Here is a 27,693-nt window from a genome sequence, read left to right on the forward strand (position 1 = left end):
CGGCTTCAGAACAGAGGCGCCACCTCCCGCCGCTCCGGTCCTCGCAGCTGCAGGCCGGGCTCTGCCCCGACCGGGCTCGGCGGGAGAGCGAGTCCCTCCAGCCGAGGGTTCCCGAGGGCACCACGCACGGGTGGGGCCAGGAGCCGAGTGAGGGCCGGAGGCGGGGCCGAAGGACCCCTGGACCGTCAGGGGGCGGGGCCGGACGCAAACCCTAAGCTGGGAAGAGTACTGGCAGGTGGGTCTAGAGACTGTTGGGTTGCGCTGTCGCCTAGCGGCGACTAGGCTTCTCACCCACTGGGCACGCTGCTGATGTGCCCATAGCGAGGACACAGGGAAAGCGTCTAATCAGTTCAAGCAGCATTCCCCCTTTCTCCCAAACCAGAGCTCCGCCCCACAGTTGGCTACCTGGAATTTCATTAAAAGCAAGAAGGGTGTTACAGGTTCTCTGTTTCCCTTGGTGAGACCTTGGGATACTTTGAGAGCAGGAGAAAGAAAGAAAAGTGTGTGTGTGAAGGGAGGAGGAGGACCTAGCTGAGCAAGGCCTGCACCTAAGGATTTCTGTAGCTCTCCCTTATCATCTCCACTTTGGAGGGGAAAAATTGGCCAATGTCTATTATTTTCTAGAGTCTATGATCAAGGTTACACAACCTAGGAACCTGTGTTATGTGGTGAATTTGTAGTGAGAAAACAGAACATCAGCTCTCTTTGAAAAAGTAAGAATCAGAATGGCCATTCATTATGCTGGGATATGTTAAGAGATGAAGTGAGGCATGCTTTCAAATTTTAAGAGTTTATTTGAGCAAAAATCAATTTGAATCAGGCAACATTCAACCTAGCAGATAGAAAGGAGTTCTAAGGAGCATGTCTTTCACAAAATGAAAGACTTGTAGGCAGAAGGGAGCAGGAACAAGGAAGTTATACTAGACAAATAAGTGGTTTGGGCATTGCAAGGTTACTTTCCTTTAGGGATGGCAGGGGTCAATCAAACATCTTATCTAACGAGTGATAATGAAGAAGGAAACAGACAGAAGTATCTTTATGCCCTTGAATTAAGTATTGTTTTTTTAATTTTTCCTGTAGTCCAGCCTAAAGGGATAATGCAAAATATAGAAAAAAGTGTGCACAAAATGAAAAATACATAATTGAGAAAATTAAAAATAATTTACATGTTAAAAATACAGGATTATTGGGACTTTCCTGGCGGTCCAGTGGTTAAGACTTTGCCTTCCAATGCAGTGGGTGTGGGTTCAATCCCTAGTCAGGGAGCTAAGATCTCACATCCCTCGCGGCCAAAACACTAAAACATAAAACAGAAGCAATATTGTAACAAATTCAATAAAGACTCTAAAAATGGTCCACATCAAAAAAATCTTTAAAAAAAATACAGGAGTATTTTTGTGAACTGTTCTATTCATTAAATTAAAAGTCATAAAAATATCAATAGTAATAGCTTGCAGTTTCTGTAGGCTTATTCTGTTCCAGGCACTCTTCTATGTCCTTTACATAGATTGCTTCATTTAATCTTCACAATAGTTCTGGGAGGTAGAGTCTCTTATTGTTCCCATTTTACATATTATAAATTTGAACTTCAAAGAAATTAAGGAACTTGCACAAAGCTACAAGTCTAGTAAGTGGTACATCCAGGAATCAAAGAAAATCACTTTGATTCTGTAGGTAAAAAGATAACAAACTTCTAATAATCCATGGGACAAAGAAAACATGAAAAGGAAAATGAAAAGGGAACATATCAAAATTGAGCAATGCAGCTAAAGCAGTACTTTTGGAGAAATTGGAAGCCTTAATGGCTTATTTTAGAAAAGAGTAAAGGTCTAAAATCAATGGTCTAATAATCTCTAGGTCCATCCATGTTGCTACAAATGGCATTATTTAATTCTTTTTTTATGGCGGAGTAATATTCCATTGTATATACGTACCACATCTTCTTTATCCATTCACCTGTCGATGGACATTTAGGTTGCTTCCACATCTTGGCTATTGTAAACAACGCTTCAATGAACGTTGAGGTGCATGTATCTTTTCCAATTACGGTTTTCTCTGGATATATGTCCAGGAGTGGGATTGCTGGATTATATGGTAGTCCTATTTCTAGTTTTTTAAGGAACCTGTTCTCCATAGGGGTTGTACCAATCTACATTCCCACCAACAGTGTAGGAGGGTTCCATTTTCTCCACACCCTCTCTGGCACTAATTTGTAGAGTTTTTGATGATGGCCATTCTGACTGGTGTGAGGAGATACCTAGACTCACTGACTCCGAAAACAAACTTATGGTTACCAAAGGGGAAAGTTGGTGGGGGAAGACAAATTAGGAGTTTGGGATTAATATATAAATACTACTATATATAAAATAGATAATCAACAAGGACCTATGTATAGCACAGGGAACTCTAATCAATATTCTGTAATAATCTATATGGAAAAGAATCTGAAAAAGAATGGATATATGTATAATTTTGCTGTACACCTGAAACTAAAACAATATTGTAAATCAACTATACTCCAATATAAAAATTACATTAAAAATAATATAAAATCAATGGCCTAAGCTTCTATCTTAACAAATTAGAAAAATAAGAACAGTTGAACTAAAGATAAGAGCTAAATTATAGAAAACAGAAAAATAGCAGAGGAAGTTAATGAAATAAAATGCAAATTTTTGTTAAAGATCAATACAATTGATAAACTTTCAGTTAGACTAATTAGAGAAAAAGAGACTGTAGGGAGGCAGTGCATTCCTACATGTATTCGCATTCCTACTTGTCTTGCTGAGTGTTAAGACTAGACCTTGACCACTTTTTACCTGGGCCATTTCTCAGGGGTCTTCAAGTGAATTCTGAGAGATGAGGTAAATTCTCCCTGTGTACAACGAGAATATTTGCTTACTGCTTGCCAAAAAAATTGGTGGGCTCCTTAAGCTCAGAGTTCCTCTTCTGTGGTGCAACCCACTACCCATGCAGGCTTCATCTGGTCTTCCACATCACCCTGTGGTATGTGGGGCTTGGGAAAATGGAACGATGATATTAATACTCCAGCAACTATGTTTTTTGGTCAATATCATTTGATCACACATGTAAGGGTTTATTCCCGAGCTCTCTATTCTATTCCATTGCTCTATATGTCTGCTTTTTGCCAGCACCACATCTTTTGATAAATGTGGCTCTGTAATAAATTTTTAAATCAGAGAATGTGAGACCTCCAACTTTGTTCTTCTTTTTCAAGATTGTTTTGAGTATTGGAGGCCCCTTAAGATTCCATATTAATTTTAGAATGGATTTTTCTACTTCTTCCAAAAATGGCATTGGGACTTTGATAGATATTTCATTAAATCTGTAGATTGCTTTGAGTTATATTGGCATTTTAGCAATAATACGTCTTCCAATCCATGATCACAAAATGTCTTTCCATCTATTTATGTCTCCTCTGATTTCTTTCAACAACATTTTTCAAATTTCAGTGTAAAAGTCCTCGTTGGTTAAGTTTATTTTTAAGAATTTTATACTTTTTGGTGCTATTGTAAATGGAAATATTTTCTTCATTTTCTTTTTGGAATGGTCATTTTTGGCAACTACTTTTGCTGTAACAAATTTCTTTGTCTCCATCCAGAAGTCTCATGTCTTCTGTAAGTCTTCATAGAACTGTAGAGGGCTAACTTATTAGACTGTAGATAGGGCACAGTTAATTCCCTCATAAAGACACAAATTATCAACATAGGGAATGAAAGAGGAGATATCACTACAGATATAAAGGCATTAAAATGTTAATAAAGTAATAATATAAAAATATTTAATGAGACGGCGGTGTGGGAAGATACGGAGCTACTGTCTCCCCACAACTAGGGCGCCTGCCAGCCACTTGTGGGGAACTCTGACCCCCAAGGAGACAGGAGGAACCCGAGAGTGAACCAGTAAGATGTAGGGGGACTGAAGGGGTAGGAGCAGTGGAGCCCAGACAAGATTGGTGCCCCTGAGGCAGAGAGATCAGGAGAGGCAGGTGAGAGGGACTCTCTGGGAAGAGAGGTAGAGGAGTGGCAGATAATTGCCTGGACCACTTGGGCTGGGGAGCCTGCTGAGCTCCTGGGTGGGCCCCCTGCCCTCCAAGCCCCCCCTTCCCCTCCTCTGACCACATTGGTCCTGGGGGCATAGGAGGGAGGCCGGGGAGATCAGGAGAGGCAGGTGGAAGGGGCCCTCCCAGACCCCAGGAGCAGGAGAGGAGAGGAGGGCGTTTGCCCCACCCACTCAAGCCCAGGAAGCCTGCTGGGCTACCAGGTGAAGTCCCCTGCCTTCTGAGACAGGGGTGGGGGTACGCCTGGGCCCCTTCTGTTCCTTGAGCCTTGAGCCTTCCTTGAGCCTAAGCCCCACCCTCCACAGCCCCCAGGGTCTTTTTCAGCCCTGTGGGTATTGAGCACCACCCACTGCCCAAACCTCACTGTTGCTTAGGCCCCACTATCCACTATCCACAGCCAAGGCCTTCCCCCCTACCTTTTTTTTTTTCTCTTCCCTCCACTTTTTTTTACTATTGTGGTACTGATGTACTTTCCGGTTGTTGATTCATCTATATTTTTATTTTTACATTCTTTCTAACATATCTGTTAGTTTCCTAGTCTAATTTTATTTTTTACTTTATTGTCCTCTCTCTTTTTTTTTTTTTTTCTGCCTGCAGCAGCTTGCAGAATCTTAATTCGCAAGCCCAGGGTTGGGCAGAAGCTCCTGTGGTGAGAGCTCCAAGTCCGACCCACTGGACTAAGAGAGAACCTCAGACCCCAGGATATATTCATTGGAATGAGGTCTCACAGAGCTCCTCATCTCACCACAAAGGGCCAGCTCTGCCCAATAGCCAACAAACTCCAGTGTTGGAAGGCTCAGGCCAAACAACCAGTAAAAGAGGAACACGATCTCACTCATAAAAAAAAAAAAAAAAAAAAAGAGACAGCAAAAAAACATGTCACAGATGAAGGAGCAAGGTAAAAACCTACAGGAGCAAATAAATGAAGAGGAAATAGGCAATCTACCTGAAAAAGAATTCAGAGTAATTATAGTAAAGATGATCCAGAATCTTGGAAATAGAAAGGAAGCATGGTTTGAGCAAATACAAGAAATGTTTAACAAATATCTAGAAGAACTAAAGAACAAACAAACAGAGATGAACAACACAATCACTGAAACGAAAAATACACTAGAAGGAATCAATAACAGAATAACTGAGGCAGAAGAACGAATAAGTGAGCTGGAAGACAAAATGGTGGAAATAACTGCTGAGGAGCAGAATAAAGAAAAAAGAATAAAAAGAATTTAAGACAATCTCAGAGACCTCTGGGACAACACTAAATGCCCCAACATTTGAATTATAGGGGTCCCAGAAGAAGAAGAGAAAAGGAAAGGGTCTGAGAAAATATTTAAAGAGATTATAGTGGAAACCTTCCCTAACATGGGAAAGGAAATAGTCACCCAAGCCCAGGAAGCACAGAGAGTCCCATACAGGATAAACCCTAGGAAAAAAACACCAAAAAGGACAAAATCCTTTTTCCTTATCCTAAATAATCTCCACTTAACTTGTTAGAGGGAAAAAAACGTAATTTATGAGCAAGAAAAAGTCTTGGATAAAAAGCACATTTTTTGACTTATTTACATATTGGTCATATGGTGCATTGCCAAAGAAAAGGAAACTGTACATGCATTCCAACTCAGCTTTACCTTGCCACATAACAATAATTTATTCATGCTTAAGTAGAGGGGACAATGAAATGGATGATAAACAATAGGTTTTGAGCTTTGTTGGAACTACCTGTAATTTTATTAAGATGCATTTGTCACAAAAGAGTTATCTGTAGATTTTAAGTGATGGAGGGGATAAAAGGAAGAGAGCTAATATAAATATTAACAATTATATTAAAATAAACAGTATCTACTAATGTTTATTGTAAACTTAATGTATTCCTGGTATGTTAGGTACTGTGTTACATGCATTACCTTTTCTTCATTTAACACTTACAACAGCTCTATAAGGGTTTAAGTGGAACTCCTATTTTCCTTCTCATTTTACAAATATAGAATCTGAGGTTCTGAGAGGGTAAGTAACTGTTTCAAAGTCACAGCTAGTATGTGCTAAAGTTGGGGTTCACACATAAGTCAGATCTGGCTATAACAGAAATACCTTTAACCTACACATTCCTATTTCCAGGAACTTTACACATAAAGCCCTTTCAAAACAGAACTTTTTGCCACTTTAATGTGTATCACCATCAACATGTTGTATTCAAAGAAACCTAAAGAAATAATTTAAAATAATTGATATTTACTTCAGTCCTTGAAAACAAACCCAAAGTACAATTTCTTTCCTAACACAAAAGAAAGATGAGGGTCTTGGTTTAAATCTACTACTTTATCAAATAACGATATAGGGAATGATTTACTCTTGTAATTATGGTTGCTATTGTTTCCATTGTCCAGAGGCTACTATATTTTGGTAGCTATAACATTATTTATATACACAGATAATTGTAGTATATTAATTTGTTCTATAAGACACCTTTCTGGTACCATATCTGAGTGGAAATGAAACTCTTTCTTAGCCTCTAAAATTAGAAGAGAATAAAACACATCCCCATGGTATTCTTTATTGATGGTTTTTAATTGATATGGTGTGAAAATGAGTAAATTTAGGAATCATACCTTAAAGCACAAAACTGTAAAGGCTGTGTTGTATTTATTTATGAATATACAAATACAGTGATTTAAAATTTTTATTTAATAACTATTCAGCACATATTATGTGCCTATATTAACAAACTGACAATGAATTAAATTATCTGTAGTTATTGCTAAAGATGGATTAAACATCCATTCTAGATTTTTAAAGCTCTTAAAAAAATAAGATTGCAGGGGCTTCCCTGGTGGCACAGTGGTTGAGAGTCCGCCTGCCGATGCAGGGGACACGGGTTCGTGCCCTGGTCCAGGAAGATCCCACATGCCGCGGAGCGGCTGGGTCCGTGAGCCTTGGCCCCTGAGCCTGCGCATCCGGAGCCTGTGCTCTGCAATGGGAGAGGCCACAACAGTGAGAGGCCCATGTACCACAAAAAAAAAAGAAGAAGAAGATGAATAAGCCACTTATTTATATACTGAAGTTGTCCCCCCTAAAATTCAGATGTTGAAACCCTAATCCTCATTACCTCAGAATGTGACCTTATTTGAAGATAGCCTATTTTAAAAAGGTAATTAAGAAAAAATGAGGTCATTAGGGTGGGCCTTGATCCACTGTGACTGGTGTTCTTATAAGAAAAGGAGATTAGGACACAGATGCATACAGAGAGAAGACCATGTGAACATACAAGGAGAAGAAGAGAGTCTGCAAGCCAAGGAGAAAGGCTTTAGAGGAAATCAGTCCTAATGACACTTTGATCTTGGACTTCTAGCCTCCAGAACTATGAGAAAATATATTTCTGTTGTTTAAGCCACTCAGTCTATGGTATGGTACTTTGTTATGGCAGCCTGAGGAAATTAATACACAACTAAGCCCAGTGATATTGGTTGCAGGTGATAGGCAGCCACTGAAGAATTTCAGATAAAAGAATGACCAGAAGAGACCTGCTCTTTTGAACAATCACTTTGCAGTCAATAAGACTGACTGGAAAGGCCAGCCTGGGAGACCAGTTAGGAAGTTACGTCAATGGTCCAGTGAAAGCGGATGAAAGGCATAATTAAGGCAATTTCACAAGGAAGGGAGAGGAGGAGTTTCATATAAGGGTTGTTAAGGGGATGGAAATGGCAGGACCTAGAGCCCAATCGGATGCAAAGCAAAAGCAGAGGGTCAGTCTGTGACGAAACCAGGGCCCCTGGTTTCGACAACTGAGTGAATTGTTTATAAAGCAAAATGGACAAACAGAGGAGCAGTGGGTTCCCCATGTAAAATCTCAGAAGAGCTAAGGAAATTGCCATGGTTACATGTTAAGACTGGCAGCAAGGAGAAAATGCAGGAGATGGGCCTCGGTCCAGATTAAGATCATAGCACCTGATGATCCAGTGAAGGGAGGCTGGTAGAGCTGGCAAGGAGTAGCAGTCAGGATGTCTTAGATGGTCTGATGAATTACCATCTCATGGGAAAGAAATGTGCCTCACCCAGAAATACACAGAGGGTCTCTTTCTGGAAGTTTTTTCTCAGCATTCCATAGAATCTGGGTGCAACCATGGTGAAGCTGACCTCCCTAAGGCAGAAGTAATGAAAGAAAAGGGAGATAATGATCCTGGCATCATGCTTTGCCTCTGCCCTTAACAGGCTTTATAACCTTGAGCAAGTCAGTTGACTTCCCTTTGCCTCACTTCCTTTCACTAGCAAATCAGGGTGAAAATAAAATGATTGGCAACTTCCCTAACTAATTAACACTTGAAGGGCTCAGGAAGAGCCTCCTCCAGAAGGTGATTTATAAACTAAGAGCTGAAAAATAAGTAAAAATTAACCAGATGAACGAGCTAGGAGGCGGGGAGGGGATGAAAGATGTTTCAGTTAGAACAGCATTTGTAAGACCCTGAGCCCAAACAGAAATGGTGTTTTCAGAGAACCAAGAAGTGATCTGATACGCTATAGCATAGAGTTTCAAAGGGATGAAGTGAGAAAACCTAAACTGTAAGCAGTTAATAATTTATTCAAGGTCACATAGCTAGTTAAGAGTCTGGTCTCTGAATTGAGCATGTCTGCACCAGGACTTACATTTAAACTATGAATCATGTACAACCTCCCTACAGCACCATACAAACAGGAGACCACGACGGAGGGTAATACAGGCCCTAATATTTCCCAGTGTGTCTAAGAGATTATAGAGTGAATAGTCACATGAGATTAAATAGAAAAATAAAGGTGAGAATGTTAGAGAAACCATCTCAAAGTGAATTTTGTGACTAACAAAAAATGAAATTTTATTTTTATTTTATTTATTTTTGATTTACAATGTTGTGTTATTTCTGCTGTACAGCAAAGTGATTCAGTTATATACATATACATTCTTTTAAAAATTCTCTTGTATTATGGTTAATCACAGGATATTGAATATAGTTTCCTGTGCTATACAGTACAGCCTTGTTGTTTATCCATTCTATATATAATGGTTTGCATCTGCTAACCCCAAACTCCCAATCCATCCCTCCCCCACAAAAAAAATTTCATAATTAGTTTTCTATTGTAAACTTGCTTACCACTCACTAAACATTCACTAAACTCTGAAAATCCATGGTAATTGCATTTATTTTACAAACAAAACAAAACCCAAATCCAGATCATTTCAGTTTCATATGGACTTAGCAGCAGGGTGAACTGTGTTATATACTACCCAGAAACTGGATAACATGGTCTGTCTATGCCTCTTCCCTGGAGCACTGACCCATGAAGATTACACTGATTTATTATAAAATCTTCTTTTTGTCCTCTGTGTTCTATTGTTTTACTGTGACGTGACAAGGTGTGGAATTATTTCTGTTCATCCTGCATGTACTTTGTTGGGTTCCTGAATCTGAGGCTTGTTGTCTCTGATGGCCATGGAGGTACATCACTCAGACCCTCCTCCAATAGAACCTGCTGCAGGAGCTCAACTGATGTCCCGGTGTGGCAGCTGGCTTAACACTGCCCCCTTTACTGGTGTTGCTCCCATTTGGATATTGTTTCTGTACACTTCTCTGCTGGCCTTCCCTGCACCTCACCAATGCATACTTGCTCTTCAATCCTTGTCTCAAAATTTGTTCTCATTATTCCATTTCTACCCAGTGATTTGTCAAGTGTGCTGGAAGTTGAACCTTTAGCAACACTGTGTTGGAGTTCAAGGATTTCCTCCAAAGGGAGAAGAGAAGGGAGGAAGTTTTGCTCAAAATGTTTCCTAGTCAATATACCTATGTTTTGATCTGCATAAGAAAACTTATAACCATTGTAATCACTTGGCAGGGATAACAGGTCCCACACTCCATAAAATGTAGAGTTGTAATTCAAATCTATAGCATAACTTTGGTTTAAATATCAATCTATTTAAGAAGAAAAAATTTTGCCTCAAGACACCTTGGCATGTACTGTACCTGTCTTTCTCTTTTTGATAATGATCATCACCCATACACCCTCAGGAACCAAGCAAATTTTCTATCTTTCACTGTGACTCTAAAAGGAGACTATTTGGATTACTAAAACTGGGAGCACTGCCTTTTAAAAATGGTTTATTTAAAATTCTAAGGTATATTAATGTTATTTATTGAGCTTTCAAAAACAACTACAAAACACATGTATTTCAAAACAAATTTGTCTCAGATATCACACTAACCACATATTTAGGATACAGTGTTCTGTATGTACTACCACAGTTTTCTACCACTGACTAGAAATAATGTCAGTCAAAATGTAATGTAGGGGCTTCCCTGGTGGCACAGTGGTTGAGAATCCACCTGCCAATGCAGGGGACACAGGTTCGAGCCCTGGTCTGGGAATATCCCACATGCCGCAGAGCAACTAGGTCTGTGAGCCACAACTACTGAGCCTGTGTGTCTGGAGCCTGTGCTCTGCAACAAGAGAGGCCGCGATAGTGAGAGGCCCACTCACCGCGATGAAGAGTGGCCCCCACTTGCCACAACTAGAGAAAGCCCTCGCACAGAAGACCCAACACAGCCAAAAATAAATAAGTTAATTAATTAATTTTTTAAAAAAGTAACAAATGTTCAAGTACAATTGGTGTCTTTAAAAAAATGTAATGTAGACTTTTTCAACAATAAGCAAGTCAAAAAGCATTTATTATTATGTAGGTAATATGTACATAATACAAGTAATTCTATGTACAAGGTTCTGTGTTAGGTTTGGTAATCTACACATGTATCTTCCAAGCTGCCACCATAGAATGTTTACCATATATAATTTAGCATTGTATTTCTGGCAGTCTCTCTGGTCTATTTTTGTTTGTTTGTTTGTTCTGCTTTTAAAACCTAAGATCTCACTTATTATTGGGAAGGGAGAGTATACGTTGCCCAAATCACAAGAAAGTATTCTGTGTCCTATTTAAGTTCCCATTAAATTAATTCTGAAGTTGTCAACTGCTGTTCATAGACCACAGGTCTCTACCTGCATCTCTAGGCGTCCTCAGAGTTCATTAGGTTCAGATGTGACCATGTCACCATAGTTTGAACTCAGAGTAGAAATTCCAGGATTTAAAGATAATATAATTCAATATTAACTTGTGACTTAAAAATAAACTCTTAAGAAATCATTAATAGCACGTTACTTCTTTAACCTCATAAAGCTATAAAACATCTATAATAAATATTACACTTAGTGACGTAAGAGGTTTACTGAGTGTATATGTATAGCTGATTCACTTTGTTATAAAGCAGAAACTAACACACCATTGTAAAGCAATTATACCCCAATAAAGATGTTAAAAAAAAAAAAAAAAGAGGTTTACTGAGAACAAAACATGAGAACCTGCTATAATCACTTACATTCAAGCTTGTGTGGAAAATTTTAACCTGTGCAGGAAGCCTAGAAAAAGACAAAACTGCCATTAGTAGCAGATGACATAATTGTCTATATAGAAAATGCAAAATAATTTACAGATACGTAAGCAGAAGCCTGATGGATACAAAAATAATAAACAAACATCAGCAAATGCAGTTTTAAAGACATCATTTACAATAGCACCTATATTTTAAAAAGTCTCTAGAAAGAAGTTTAACAAATAATGTGCAAGAAGAAAAAAAAAATTAAATGTTGTTTTATGGACCATATTAAGGTCACAAAACATAAGATTTACTGCTTTAAATGTGCATCAATTACCCCTATCCAAACTGATCTATTAATTCAATGTACTTTTTTTTTCTTTTTTCCTATTTGTGGCACGCGGACCTCTCACTGTTGTGGCCTCTCCCATTGCGGAGCACAGGCTCTGGACGCGCAGGCTCAGCGGCCATGGCTCATGGGCCCAGCCGCTCCGCGGCATGTGGGATCTTCCCGGACCGGGGCACGAACCCGTGTACCCTGCATCGGCAGGCAGACTCTCAACCACTGCGCCACCAGGGAAGCCCAATTCAATGTACTTTTATTCAAAATTCCCATATTGGCAAGCTGACTCTAAGATGTATATGAAAGAACTAAGAGGAGCTTAGACATTCCTAAAGAAGAACAATAATGTTGGGGGCTTGCCTTTCCACTTATCAAGAATTTTTATAATGCTATAGTCATTACAATGGTATGGCACTTGTGTACGAATATTTATAATGCTATAGTCATTACAGTGGTATGGCACTTGTGTACGTATAAATATATTGACCCATGAGGAAAACAACAGGGTCTGGAAACAAACCCTTACATGTATTTATCTTGATTTATGACAGAGACTGGAAAATGGTGGACTTTTCTATAAATGATGCTGGGACAATTGGTTATCTATAAGTGAAAAGCAAAATTGAATTTCTACTTCACATTATAGAGGATAATCAATTCTGAGTTCTAAATATAAAAGACAAAACTACCCAATTTTTAGAAGGTAACATAAAAGAATATTTTTATGATTTTAAGAAGAGACTAGCCATAAGAAAATATGTTATATTATAAAAAAATTATTTAAAAAACCCCACAGATACACCTTTTTGCCACACATATGAAGGACAAATGGTTAGTACACAAAATGTATGTTTTTTCAAAATGTTGTATGAAATAGCAAAGGGAATAACAGAAAAAAATGGGCAAAAGAAATAAAATTTCACAGAGGATCAAATGCAAATAGCCTGTAAACATGAGAAAAGATATTCAATTTCATTTGTAATAAGAGAAGTGCAAATTAAAACCACAATAAGAAACCATTATATAATAATTTGATTGTCAATAGTTTAAGAAGTCTGACAATTCCAAGTGCTGGCCAGTAGGTAGAGGGAGAGGAGCTTTCATGAATTGCTTGTGGGTGGAATAAATCAGTACAACCATTAGGAAAAATGGTTTTGGGGTTGGCCAAAAAGTCCATTTGGGTTTTTCTGTAACATCTTACAGAAAAACCCGAACGGATTGTTTGGCCAACCCAATAGTATTATTTGGTGAAGCTGAAGATGTGTATACTTTCTGGGCCAGTAATCCCCCTCCTACATATATATCTTAGAGTATCTCTTACACATTTGTAGCTAGAGACCAGCACAAAAATGTTGAGAGCTGCGTTGTTCATAATAGCAAAACTGTAAACAACCCAAATTTGGTATCGTCATGAAGTGCAACAGCAGTCATCTGTAAAAATAAATTAGCCTGGATTAAACTCACAAACATATTGCCAAGTGAGAGAATTACGTCATATTTACACATTATCTCATTTATTAAAAGTTCAAAACCCAACAAATCTAAAGAATTGTTTAGGATTTCACTCATAGGTGGTAAACTTATAAAAATAAGTGACGAATTACTGACGCTGAGCTCAAGATGACGGTTACGGTGTGTCTGAGAGGCAGAGCAAACACAGAGGGAGAGGGATGAGATTTGAGGTGGGTACACAGAGGGCTTCCAGCATCCTGGTAACATTTCATGTCTTGGACTTGGAAATGAGCACAGTTGTTCATTTTGTTACTCTTCCTAAAGCTGTACATGTATGTATGTATACACAAACACACTGATACATATGCATACACTTATATTATTTTATATAATCTTTTATATTGTATATATAAAAATGTATAGATGTTTTATAAAATGTTTTTATACAATCTTTTATATCTACAATATATTGTACAATTTTAAAAAATTTTAAAACCTGTTAAGTCATACTGCATCTTTTGAATGTCCCAAGTATGTAAGGCACTTCCAAATTATCTAGGATTATCCATGTATCCTTTACTACTATGTATCTTTGCTTAATGAGATATTCTTCCCTTTCAAAATGAAATCTACACACCCTAGTTCATACCTTACTCATGTTCTCATGTTAGATATTTGGGTTTTTTTGGAGAAGGTACATGGCAATTTCTAGAATGGAACCTTAAATGACTGAGCAGTTTCTTCCTGCACCTTATATGGATAATGCCCAAAGCTCTGATCGCCTGTATTCTCAGTCTAGCTCATTTTGTAAGCATTTCAGCTCTGAAAATCCTACTCTCAGAGGTTCTTATTTTCCCCCTCATGATTCCTACTTATATGATTTCTTTTCACCTACAGCAAGAAGCTTCAGGTATTAACTGGACACGTTCAACAACTTCAGGAGAAATTCCTGAATGTCAATATATGACATTGCAACTTGGCTTTCATAGGCATTAGCTATGTGAGATAAGTATAGCAAAACTCTGAGTGAAGATAAAGGCAGTCATGCTTCCTAACTCTTGGCTTAATATTTTAAATCAATGTAGCAGGCCACAATATTGGATTAAGAATTCAACATTGATAGAAATAATTAAGGAGAAATAAAAAAAAACAATCATTTGCCAATATCATAATAAACATTGCATTATTGAGCAGCTACTATGGAACTGTGTTAGGCAGAATAGATCAAAAATCCATTCCTTAGGCCTTTATTATCATCGCGATAACCAATATAAGCAGAAAATGAACTTTTTCACTCAATGAAAATTTATTAACGTGATAATTAGATGTGAGATAGTTGAATGTAGCAACTCCATTTGCTAACCAACATTAAAATAAACATCCTAGATTGATTTGCAGTAATATTACTACTTTCACCCCTTATAAGAGAAGTACAGACCATTGTAGTCAGTATGTCAAGGTAATTAACAGATTTTGTTCTGCCTCTACATGGATTTCTTTGACATGACAACCTGCATGTACGTCTAGTTTAATTTTAGATATGTCACAGTTTTTGTTTTGCTGAAAGCCAAAAGAAAAATCTCTTTAGATCTAGTTTCTCTTTTGAGAAACTTTCCAATGGATAAAAGGAAAAGATAAAAATGTTTATGAGATCACAGTAGACACCTCTGATTTCAGACCTTGGTGGACTTAACACTATAGTGTTCTTTATGCACCGCGGTCTTGAGATTAATTTTTATTGCTTTCTGTCTCCTTGCTGAAGTATGAAAGGAGAAGCTTATCGAAGGGGTATTTATCAGTCATAAGCCAATAAGGAAGTGAAATTTATTTTTCCAGTTTATTTTATTCGGGAAGGATGGGGAGTTCAGAATATAGTAGATTTGTTAAAAGAGATATGAACTTTTTGCCTTGTTATTTCCTGGAGGTGGAACTATGCTACTTTGAAGGATCCAATGCTGTTTTCGGTTAATGATGATTTAAAGAATACTGTCATGAAAAAATCTGTGCATCTTTTTAGAAACCATGTTTGTACAAAGCATAAAATTAAAATGTTTTAATGTGTCTTTGCCTTTTATGTCTGTGTGTATGATCATATTTAAAGTCTTAATTAAATCTGTCATCTATTGATAAATTAATAATTCTTGTGCTGTCAAGAGTATGCTAAGGTTCAAAGCTCCAAAAACTGTATTACTAACAGTGAATTATGAGCTCAAGTTCTGTTAACTGTTCTATTAAATGGCCTTGGTTATATCATATTTAACACATTTTTTCTGCATCAATAAATCAAACCATTTAACTATGAATAATTAATATAATTATTGATACACTGCCACTTTACGCATGACCTCAATAGAATATCTCATTGGCCTTCACCAGGGGAGAAATCATTGAATTGTGTCCATAAAGATGAATAAAAGCTCAGCATACAGAGAAAGCACTGATAAACATTGTAGACAGAATCGTGCTCCAAGAGGCACAGCCTTGTGACAGGGAATGGCATATTAGGAATTAAGTTCCACATGCAAGAATATTGAATGACTTTGTAACATTCAACTGATTGATGGGTTCTTGGCCTTCACGCCAGGCAAAAAGCTTTCACAATGAATCAGAAACCCTATTCAGACACAATCTTAAATTCCTTGAGTCTCAATTCTCTATGTTCCAAGTGGAGGTGATCAAACTATGTATTATCAGTGTTTGTAGCCAACGATGATAATAAAGAAATACATATACAAACATAAGATTAAAATGTTTGAAGAATCAAAATAAAGGAGCAGTTTCTAACTTGGAATTACAGTTTAGGATTTAATGGAATTTAAATTAGCTATTATGGAATTTGTCAAACCAATTGTTTAGGTCTTCAGGGAGCTTCACTTTCAAATATGGGTCTGTAATTTGAGAGCTTTGACTCAATGCCAGATTGATAGCATATTTAATTTGTAGTAATTTCTAAATTCTTAATATTTTAAGACGATCAAATTCTCAGGTTTCTAAGATAATCTATTATAATACCATGATCTTCCAGCTGCTCTGAGGGCTGTACGTATAAGTTTGTAAGTCACATTAAGTACTCCAATTTGAATTGTGTCCTGTATTTCTCTCCTCAAAAATAATTGTTTATTCTGACACAGATACCATATACTGTACTAAAAATAACAACCATTAGTTGAGTATTGCTTTATGCCAGTACTACTCTACATGCTTTTGGTGTATATTCTTGAAACCTTACAACGATGTTACAAGGCTTGTTTTTATTTTATGGATGAGGAAATTGAAACTCAGAGAAGGTAAGTAATTTGGCGAGGTCACAGAAAGAGGAAGATACTTTTTTTTCTTTCAAGTGTGTTTGGCCACGATGCCCATAACTTTATTTTGGTCCACCCTGCGGTGGCTCATAGTGAGAAGAAGCTTGAGAAGCTTGAGAAGCAGAGGGAAACGGTGATCCCACAACTTGTTCCAGACAATGCTAGGGTCAGAGGTCAAACCACAGGCCTTTGAAAGTGTGTGAACTGGGCTAACGTTCAAAAGCCTTGGTTCTCTCTCTTGTTCTGTGTTTAGGTAGCTCTACAAGGGCACTGGCTGGGTGGTTCTATGCACTCCTTGCCGGTTTTGTGGCCCATTGAGCAGATTTCTCTGAGCTCTAACCCACTGCTATGGGTGCAGGTCCACTTCATCTGTTCACAATTGCCCAGACCATCTCATTTTCTTTTCACGGGACTGCTAAAAGTAAAAGGCACAATTCAAGAGTCCTGCTGCTATCACTCTGAAAGCAGAGGATAAAATGTTTCCACAGGGTCCCACACACATAGATGAAGATTAGTCCCAAATGTGAGCTGGTGGACTTAACAAGGCACTAGCCTTTACCTCCGACTGCTTTATGGGAAACTTAGAATAAAACAAGACCCTTACCTTCTAATTTTCCTGTTGCAGCATAGAAAACATTGCCCCATCTTGCTATTCCAAAAACTCTTTCTCTCCTATCTCTCACATCCTGTCAATTTTTGAAATTCTCCTGAGGATATCTCAAGAGAACTCTCAAGTAAGTAGTCATATCAGTGAGTGGAATCACCCATCATTCCTCTTCTTCTGCTCTGGCTTCTTTGCCCAGGAAACCTCAGGCAGTGCTGCCATTACTGTTTCCTGGTGGCTTCTCAAGGTTACATGGTCCTACTGTGTCGTACTGTTCTAAGACTGATACACTCACGCAGCGAACATTTCTTTCCTGAGCTCATCAATCTTTGACCACCCTCTCAAATACCCCTGTTCTCCACTTCCTAGCTTGATGTTCCCAGTGGAGGGCTGCCTTGTACTCCAAACTCTCCCAGACAATTTAATGGGATACCCACTCTTGCCATTTCTGCTTGCTCTAGGATATGTGTTGATATCTGCGAGAGCAAGCCAGAAGACCAATGATAAATGTAGACCCAGGATTTCCTCCCGCTCTTCCAGTCATTCACATCTTCCCTCCAGATATACGATAAATATATTTTGGTTCACTCTGAAGCTTTGCAGTAGGAGCCTGGAGAAAATACCTATATCTGCTTCTCCTTAACTTACAGACATGAACAGTAGTTGCATTTATTAAACATTAGCCAGTGCTGATACCATTCTGGTTTCTCCCAGAATCTCCAACACCGCTCCCATAATATGTATAAATACATTTTATTAAACGAATCAAAAATACTTTTAACACTGAAATTCAAGCACCCTGAATTCAGAAGGCTGAATAATAAGTCCCCAAATATATCCTTGTCCGAATCTGCAGAACCTGTGAATATGTTACCTTACATTGTTAAAGCAACTTTGCAGATGGGATTAAATTAAGGATCTTGCAATGGAAAGATGATCTTTTATTATCCTGGGTGGCCTGAAATAATCACAAAGATTCTTATAAAAAGGATGTAGGAAGAGTCAGAATCAGACAGAAGATAATGTGACAGAGCAGATGGACAGAAAGAAAATGTCAGGGAGGAAGAAATTTTCCTTTGCCCTTCTAAATTCTTCTGGCTGGTCTAATAATTAAATTGATGTGAGATAGATTAAGAGGAGAAAGTCAAACAAAAGTTTAATAGCATGTCTACATGGGAGAGACCCAGGAAAACTGAATTATTTCACCAAAATAGCCAAAGCCCTCATCTTAAATACCATCTTCAGCTAAAGACAAGAGAGGATGTTGGGGGTAATGGTAATGGGACTTCAAAGGGGAGGAAAGCAATTTACCTGGAGATGGAAGAGCAAATGTTTGGCAAACAATATTTGCTGGCCCAGGCAGAGACAATCGGGCACAAAGTAGACTCTGATTTTTAGGCCCTGCTTAAAGAGTTTCCCTCACCACCCCTGGCTCACATTGTTTATAGATATCTCTGGTGATACCTCTATTCTAGGAGCAGGTCCTTTATCTAAATTCTTTTAGGCAGTTAAGAGAGAGGTTACAAGAAAAACTTTTTGAATCTTCTGTTTGTTAAAAATAATCAGCAGAGACACATTTGTTGGGGTAGGGACAAAATTTGCTGCCCTAGAAAGAGATCTGAAGAGGTTAGGTTGATGGCTTTGCTATGTTGATGGCTTTGAAGACACAGGAAGATGGCCATGAGCTATGATATACAGATGCCCTCTGGAAGCTAAAAGGATCAAGGCAATGGCTTCTCCATTGACTCCAGAAGAACCTCCTAGGGCGTCCAGGAGACAGCCCTGCGGACACCTTGACCTTAGTCCAGTGGAACTAATTTTGGTCTTCTGACTTCCAGAACCGTGAGAGAATAAGTTTGTATGCTTTTAAATTACTGAATTTGTAATAATTTGTTACAGCAGCAATAGAAAATCCAAGTGCTGGGTACGCGGGAGGGGAATAAAAGTTCAAGAAGTATAAAAGAGAGCTTCCCTGGTGGTGCAGTGGTTGAGAGTCCACCTGCCGATGCAGGGGACACGGGTTCGTGCCCCGGTCCGGGAGGATCCCACATGCCGCAGAGCGGCTGGGTCTGTGAACCATGGCCGCTGGGCCTGTGCGTCTGGAGCCTGTGCTCCGCAATGGGAGAGGCCACAGCAGTGAGAGGCCCGCGTACCGCAGAAAAAAAAAAAAAAAAAAAAAGAAGTACAAAAGAAACCTAAGCAAAAAATTTTTGTAAAGGGCTTTATTTTCATGATATTTATAAAAATACGTTAATAAGTATTTAAACTTCTCTATTCCAAGACAAAGAAAAATACTGCATAATTAACATGAAACAACGCATTATGCCTAACAAGGAAGACATAAAATGTCCAAGGGATATTTAGTACATTGTCATTTTTAAAGTTTCAGCATCAGAAATGTTGACCACAGATGGTGAAACTATTTCCATAAATAGATCATCAGCAACTGACCATCTTCTCATCAGTGCACAAAGTAAATGTACACATACATTCCCCTACCTTAACAGTGATCTATTTATTTGGATCCCCCGCTACTGTCTCCAGCTTTTATCACCATGGATGGTACAGTGTGGTATCCGGCCCAAAATAAACCACAATAGTTTTATGAATGAAAAACATTTAAAACACATCACCTTCAAATAGATAATACTCAGCACTGAATTAACTTTGATTTAATGTAAAAATGACCTTTTAAAATAACAGTACAGAGAACTGCCAAACACATTCATACCTTTTAGATAGAACAGTAATATACAGGCTTTGAAAAATAAATAAATAAATAAATACATATGTAAATAAATAGAAGAACTCTCATAAGGAACAGGCAAAAACATTAGACACAGTCCAGGTGGCCCCAGGAGCTATTTGTTTCTCTTCTTTCACTTTGATTCCACTAAGGCTGCAGTAGTAGCCAGTAAGCTCTCTCCAGCTCTCTAGATCAGTTGGCACTGTCCCTGTAATGAGGAAATGGGTAGTTAGTAGGACCCAAAACGTTGACCTCACAGCCCTGCACCAAGTGCTTGCTACCTAAACCACTGCTGCCCTGTGTGGCAGAAAATGCCAGGCTCTTAGATGCTGTTTAATTAGGAATAAGGAGCCTGTGGTCACAATCTTATTATTATCTTCAAAACGCCACAACATAATGCCACATTGGGCTGAAAAAAGTACATGCATGACATCACTTAAGCCTCATAGCAAACTCCATGAAGTAGCTATTATTATTTTCCCCATGTTATTGAGACTTACAGAGATTAAGTACTTTCCCCGAGGTTATAGGAATATAAAGGGTGGAATCTAGATTCGCATTGGGGTGGAAGGGGTTGGTCTCACTACAAATTCCCTGCTCTTCACCACTAAGCCTCAGAGGCCCGCATTGTCCAAAACCAAGCGTTCTATTTTCAGGGCTGAAGGCCATGAGAGACTGAGGTAAACAATACCTGTTCCTTAACGGGTAGGAAGCTTTTTCGCATCGTTGGCTAAATCTACTTCATCTTTTAGGAACATACATTTACCCAGACTCATGACAGGCAGATGAGGATGGAAGGCACTAGAAATATCCTTCTGACCTTAACAGCAAATTTAATGGTGAAATTATAATGACTTTCAGTCCTGCAGCTAAACCGTGGGTTTCTCTGATAGAAAAAAAAGGAGGTAGATGACTGACTCTAGTCACACGTGTGAATAAAAACCATAACTCACTTGTTTAGCATCTTGTTGATGATTTTTTTAACCATGGGAGCTTCAGGGTTGAGACAAACTTCCTGACCAGTCTTGAGAGTGGCTCTGCAGAGGGAAGGGAGAATCCACGTGAGGTCGGGCTGGGGGTCGGGGTGGGGTCGTCGGGAAGGTGGGGGTGACAAGCACAGGAACAGCGGCGGCACTTACACGACTTCCGTTTGGCCGCAGTGGGGTCCCGGGGGCGTCACCTTCACGCTCTGGATGTTCTTGAGGTGAATCCCCTGCACGGTCTGCAGGCACTGGCAGCGCAGTTCGGTGACCACAGGCGCCCCTGCGGGGAGGACAGACTCAGTCAGGGGGCTGTCCCGGGATGGGCCCCCACCCGCCCCCGTCCCGCCCTGGGGATGCCGGGCGCCGGGTCGCACCTGCTGCGCGCCGGCCGGCGGCCACCAGGACCAGGAGCAGTAGCGCGGCGCTGAGGAGCCGGGCGGCGGCGGGGGTCGCGGCGCGGGCCATGGGGTTCAGCTCGGAGGGTCGCTGCCTGCGGCGGGAAGGCGGGCTGGAGGGCTGGCGGAGCGGATTCTGTGGCTCCCCGAGCCGGGCGAAGCCCTTTTATCGCGATCGGACAGGGGCTGGCAGCCCAGGGCCAGGGAAATTCCCCGACGCACTTGGCGTTCCCGGGTCCGGAAGGAGGGCGCGGCCCCGCTGGCCTCCCGCGCAATCTCTGCGCCGAAATCCCCGCAGGAGGAGTGAGTCGCCTTGCAGGTGGTGGTGTCACATCTTAGAGGAGAACAGGCATCATGAGGAAAGGTAGTTAAGACTGATGGGATTAAGGCGAGGGAGGAGGGAAGCAGAGAGAACTGGTTTTTCTTTGTTTTTTAAAGTTATTTCTGAGATATACATTTTAAAGTCAGAACTGATTTTTCATGTGTTACGCATACGTATCTTGGGGCTTGATGATTTTATTTACGTCTGCATAAATGCACTCTGTTAAAACACGTCATCTCAAATTATTCATAAGAATGTTCCCTTATTTCCTGGTATTTACACACAAATCAGTCAAACTTGGTGTCATATCATCCCGCAGTGGTGAGGGGATGACCAGGATCAAAAGTTTAATTCAGTGTTTAAATTAGAACGAAGTGTCACAATGCTACAAAGCTGCTTTCCCCTGTGAAATTTTGGAACTTCCAGAGCTCGAGTAAATCCATGAATACCACCGTTTTTTGTGTAGAGGGTGTTAATTAATCCATGAAATAAGGAGCGGGTGGTCATTCGGAGCTGTTGCAGGGAGGGAAAGCTGCGTGGGGCTCACAGTTTCTAGTTTTATCCAAGAACAAAATAGGTCATAGAAATCAGGAGGGGATGCCTAGTGTGAGTAGCACCCTTTGCTCATCTAAGCACCAAAAAACATGTGTTCCTGTGAAGTATCTAAGAGCTAGATCGTGAATTTAATACCATTTGCTTGTTTTATGATCACAAATCTCATTTCATTTCCATGTTATATGGACTTTTCTGCTTCCAGCGATTTGATTTCCCTCTAGAGAAGTAATTGCTGTCATACTTTATCTTTTTCTAATTTCTAATAAGACATTTCAACCTGTTAACTGGAGACTTTATTATTGTGTAGTTTAGTTTTCACCCTTAGTTTTAATGCCCTTAGTTCGATTATACTCAGGTAGGTTTCATATGTGAGAGGTGTGGGGATACCCAGTGGGAAGCAAGAGCAGGGAGGGGATGCTCCAGGGGTGTGTAGAGGCACAGAGTAGAACTCTGCTCCAGACTGCCTGGTGCATGACATTTAAACTGCCTGTGCCTCAGTTTTCTCATCTGTAAAATGGAGATTAAGGGTAGTATCTACTTCAGCGGGTTGTTATGAATAAATGTGTTAGCATTTGAACACAGCAGCACATATTAAATGCTATAAATAAAATAGAAATTGCTTTTTCTGTATTACTAAGCTGAAACTAACCTAGGGATAAAATCTTTGTACAAAGAGAAAAGAATTATTGAAAAAAACAAAACAAAAACTCCTCCAATATAAAAGGTTGTTTTTTGTGTTTTTGTTTTTCTTAAGAGAAAACTTAGAATGAATTTTTTTGTGTCATCTAGTTTAATTGCTGGGTAATTTCATAGTTCTAGTTTTAGTAATTTCAACTACAAAATGTGAATAAAAGTAAAGATGTCCCACCTTGATTATTAGAAAAGAATAAGAACGACTATATTATAAATAAAGATTTGTCTTTACATTTATTTTTTGTCAGTAATCATCTGTACAGTCCTGAGAAAAAGGACAGGAAATTAAAAAAAATTTTTTTTTAAAGAGTAGGGAATGAAAGATGATCTGAAGTTTATAAAATATGAGTAACTCAACAATAATTGAGAATTTGTTTAGATATTATTGTTATTTTTTATTTTTCTGGGATTCTAATTGGAATACAGTTGACGCTTGAACAACATGGGCTTGAACTGTGCAGGTCCACTTATATGCAGATGTTTTTCAATAAATATATTGGAAACATTTTTGGAGATTTGTGACAATTTGAAAAAACTTGCAGGCTAACCACGTAGCCTAGAAATGTCAAAAAAATTAAGAAAAAGTTTGGTATGTCAAGAATATGTAGAATATATGTGCATGTTAGTCTGTTCCTACATAGGCATAAGGTGAGTGATATTTAATATAAAGTTAATGTGTTAGTTTTCTTCCTGTTTTATAACTTTGCTTTCATTACATTACCTTCATTGCATTACCATACAGTATGTCTTTCGCTTTCTTAATTGGGGAAACTGTGTATAAGGCTATCATCACAGGTAAATTTTTTTTTTTAATTTAACAATATTTCTAATACTATGTTATGAATATGACTGTAATACTGTAGGCCATAAGATTGTTATAATGGTTCATTCATTAGTGTATAGGCTAGGCAACTGTGAAGCAATTGTAACAATTACACTAGGCTACCACAAAGCAATCATATTGCTTCTTCATTATTAGTGAATTAATGATTATATCTGAAATAAATATGAATTTCTTTTTTACATTATCTTTCATTTTTGATGAATCATGTTAGTAATACGTATAACATCTATAGTGTTTTGTATTAAATAAGACAATATTGATGGAGGTACTGACATGATTCATCTTACAAACATGACTTAAACTTACAGTATCAATAAATACAGTACAATAATGTAAATGTATTTTCTCTTCATTATGATTTTCCTAGTAATATTTTCTTTACTGTATCTTACTTTATTTTAAGATACAGTATATAATACATATACAAGATATGTGTTAATTGACTGTTACACACTTTCTGCACTTTCACTGCCAAGGACGTGGGTTTGATCTCTGCTTGGGGAATTAAGATCCCACAAACAGCAGGGTGTGGCCAAAACAAAACAAAACAAAATTTAAAAATTAAAAAATAAAAAGCAATAGTGTTCTGAAACCTACTAAAATAATCCAGTTCTTTCTTGTTTTAACAAGCATCTTCCCTAACTACTTGTTTTATAAGCTGAATGGCTGATGTATATGCCCGAACTTTCAACTAATACAATCACCAATTTGAAAAATATAGAGCCAACCCTAAAATAAAACCACAGGTTGCTAAATTTTATTTTGAGCTACCGTATTTACCGCATCTTGCAGATTTGATTGGCAGTATATAATCTGCCTTTAAAATACAGAGTTGCTGCTGTATCCCAAGATGACGGAGTACCGTCCTGCTCCCCCACGCTGGCCTTGGGAAGTTGTGCCTACAACTGCTAACCCTATTTTGTCACAATTACTACTTTGAGTAGAATGAGTCTGGCTCCGAGGGGAGAAGATGTTGCAAAAATTAAATCCCTGGATCCATCCCGTCTTCACTCCAGAGCATTTCATCCAATGTCAGTGTCATCCACCTGGTCCAGTCTCTAGTGCATTTGTCCCTTCTGCCTGCCTTGAGCCCCTTCCCACTGCTCCTGGTTACAAAACCTTGGTTTTCCTGTGGGAACCATCTTCTCTTCCTCCCAATCTGGGTAGCTCAGGTAGGGTGACCCTGCTCCAAAGCTCCAGAAGTGAGCTGATAACTGAAAGTAGTATTGGTCAGTCCTTCCAGTTTGGGTCCAGCCCCCAGCCACTCTATAGGTGCAGGGGTGGGTGAGTGACCTAAGCCTGGCCAAGTCAGAAAAATCCCTGGGGGACTTCCCTGGTGACACAGTGGTTAAGAATCTGCCTGCCAGTGCAGGGGACACGGGTTCGAGCCCTGGTCTGGAAAGATCCCACATGCCACAGAGCAACTAAGCCCGTGCGCCACAACTACTGAGCCTGCGCTCTAGAGTCCGCGAGCCACAGCTGCTGAGCCCATGTGCTGCAACTACTGAAGCCCCCACACCTAGAGCCCGTGCTCCGCAACAAAGAGAAGCCAACGCAATGAGAAGCCTGCGCACCACAACGAAGAGTAGCCCCTGCTCGCCGCAACTAGAGAAAGCTCGTGCGCAGCAACGAAAACTCAACACAGCCATAAATAAATAAATAAATTAGAAAAATCCCTGGGGTCCTTTTTGTCAAGAAATTGCTTAAAAAAAAAAAAAAAGCCCTTGCTTCCTGTTGGGTTATATCTGGTAGAACAAAAGCTTAAAGCTTTGCCAGAGCTTGAGAACAGGTTGCCTAAAATGAAGCCAGCATAGAGAAAAGCAGCCTGATCTGGAGTGAGATTGTTACTGAAGAGAATTTTTGAACTGTAACACCAAGCTTTATCGCATCTACTCATCAGTCTTGTAGTTTCATAGGTCAAATGCTTCTCCTCTTCATTAAGCTAATTTGAGTTAGGTTTTTGTTACTGACTCCACTTATGCTGGTTATCTTACTTATCTTATACCTAGGAGGGCGTTTCAACTCACATTTAATGTCTTTCTTTCTCCAATTGTCTCAGCATTTTCAATGATAATTTTCTCAGCATTTATAAGGTGGGAATGAAGTTTGGTGCTGGGGATATAAAGAGGAATAGGAGACTCTGCCACCCTCTAACTCTCAATGCAATAAGGGAAATGAATGTACAAATAGAATATTTTTTATTTTTTGTCCCCGCAGCTTAGTTCCCCGGGAGAGGGATTGAATTCGTGCCCCCTGCAGTGGAACTGCAGAGTCCTAACCACTGGACCGCCAGGGAAGTCCCAACAGATAGAAAATTTTTAGGAAAGCTTGATAAATACCATGGCAAACCATTCCCAAGGTATCAGGAGTGAGGACGGACTACACCATGACCTTTATCAGCTATCTACCACGGGGAGGGGGAAAGGCTAGGGTAACCTAAAGCTTCACAGAGTGTGCGGAAAATGAGGGGTGGTGGATACTGGAAAAGATTAAGAAGCAGAAACCTCAGTTAAATAGAGTTGAGAGACCAGAAGGGGGCGCTCTCACACCCTGGGACAAGAGCAGAGCCCAAGAGGAAGAAGAAAGACTCCTTTCCTGGCAAGGACATGATCAATGACAATCCGTGGACTCTGTTTACCATAGCCCCCCCACCCCCCCTTTTTTTTTTTTATTTTGCGGTACGCGGGCCTCTCACTGTTGCGGCCTCTCCCGTTGCGGAGCACAGGCTCCGGACGCGCAGGCTCAGCGGCCATGGCCCACGGGCCCAGCCGCTCCGCGTCATGTGGCATCCTCCTGGACCGGGGCACGAACCGTGTCACCTGCATCAGCAGGTGGACTCTCAACCACTGCGCCACCAGGGAAGCCCAAAAGTGTTCTTCTTTTGCCACGTGGGGACTTGCACGCAGCTTGCCGTGGTTACAGATCCCCAATTTGCAGTTCTCTGCTAATCTCAAGTAAACCCATCTTAGCTGAAGAAATATCTGACAGTCTGTTTGGCGTCAAAAATATTAAAAGACATTTATGAAGCACACACAATATACAAGAGACTGTGGTCAGTTTTGCAAAAGACACGTAATGGGTAAAGCTGAAATATGAACTTCTTTGCACATACTTTCTTCCTCAATAGAGCTAGTCTTACCTTCTGTTCCTATAGTAAAGACAGCCTGGTGGTTTCAAAGTCTATGATTATTTAAATTCATTTCAACTAACTCTGAATATCAACTAATATATTAGATTTGGGCGTTATTCCAAGGCTTCTAAAGAATAAGTTTCAATATAAGCTTTGTATTTCCATTTTCTTAAGATTGCTTTTTAAACTTTTAGAGAAGTAATTAAATTACATTACATATAGTATAAGCCAAAGAAAGACAGAAATGCCAAAATTACCAAAGAATACGTCAAGAAATAGATATAGGAAATGAGGAAATGTCTCTGTGGAAATGTTTTTTATCACACTTGGCTGTGATGGGCATGAAACAGGATGATGACCCTGCTTTGATGCTTCCTGTACTGTGGAAGCAAGATTTAGGAAGTTGAGAAATTAGTTATAAACCACAGCACACACATCAAGTACAGTGATATGTTACATATTTCAGCTAGGAAAGTTACAATCTTCATAAAAATCTTGATGATCGGAGAATATCTTCTGTAACCTTTCAGAATTTAAAAATCTGTTGATACACTCTTTATGGCTCATATATGCTCCCTTTTAGAAAATGTTATCTGTGTGTTGGAAAAACAAATGTGATTTATGCAATTGTTAGGTGAAGCATTCCTATGTGTTTTCTTCAGACCAATTTGGTTGGGCATGTTGTTTAACTTCTATACTGTTACTGATTCTTTACTGCTTTGTCTATTAAGTATTGACAGAGGTTTGTTAGAATTTTTAACTATGACTGTGGTTTCTTCTATTGCTTCTTTTAGTGTTTCTCTATTTTGCTTTATATATTTTGATAATATGATATTAAGTTCATAAAATTTT

The 27,693-nt window shown here is 39.3% G+C and overlaps 1 protein-coding gene across 1 annotated transcript; it reads right to left on the reverse strand.

Moving 5' to 3' along the window:
* Positions 1–5: 5 nt before the first annotated feature.
* Positions 6–21,394, reverse strand: LOC136123157 (growth-regulated alpha protein-like). Its single transcript, XM_065877220.1, has 4 exons — positions 21,277–21,394; positions 21,059–21,182; positions 20,873–20,956; positions 6–177 (listed from the first exon to the last, which is right to left on the reverse strand). Exons 1-4 carry the CDS (start codon positions 21,365–21,367, stop codon positions 6–8), a joined length of 471 nt encoding a protein of 156 aa, XP_065733292.1. The 5' UTR covers positions 21,368–21,394.
* Positions 21,395–27,693: the final 6,299 nt, after the last annotated feature.

This window comes from Phocoena phocoena, chromosome 5 (genome assembly GCF_963924675.1).
Source record: "Phocoena phocoena chromosome 5, mPhoPho1.1, whole genome shotgun sequence".
Taxonomy (NCBI): Eukaryota; Metazoa; Chordata; class Mammalia; order Artiodactyla; family Phocoenidae; genus Phocoena; species Phocoena phocoena.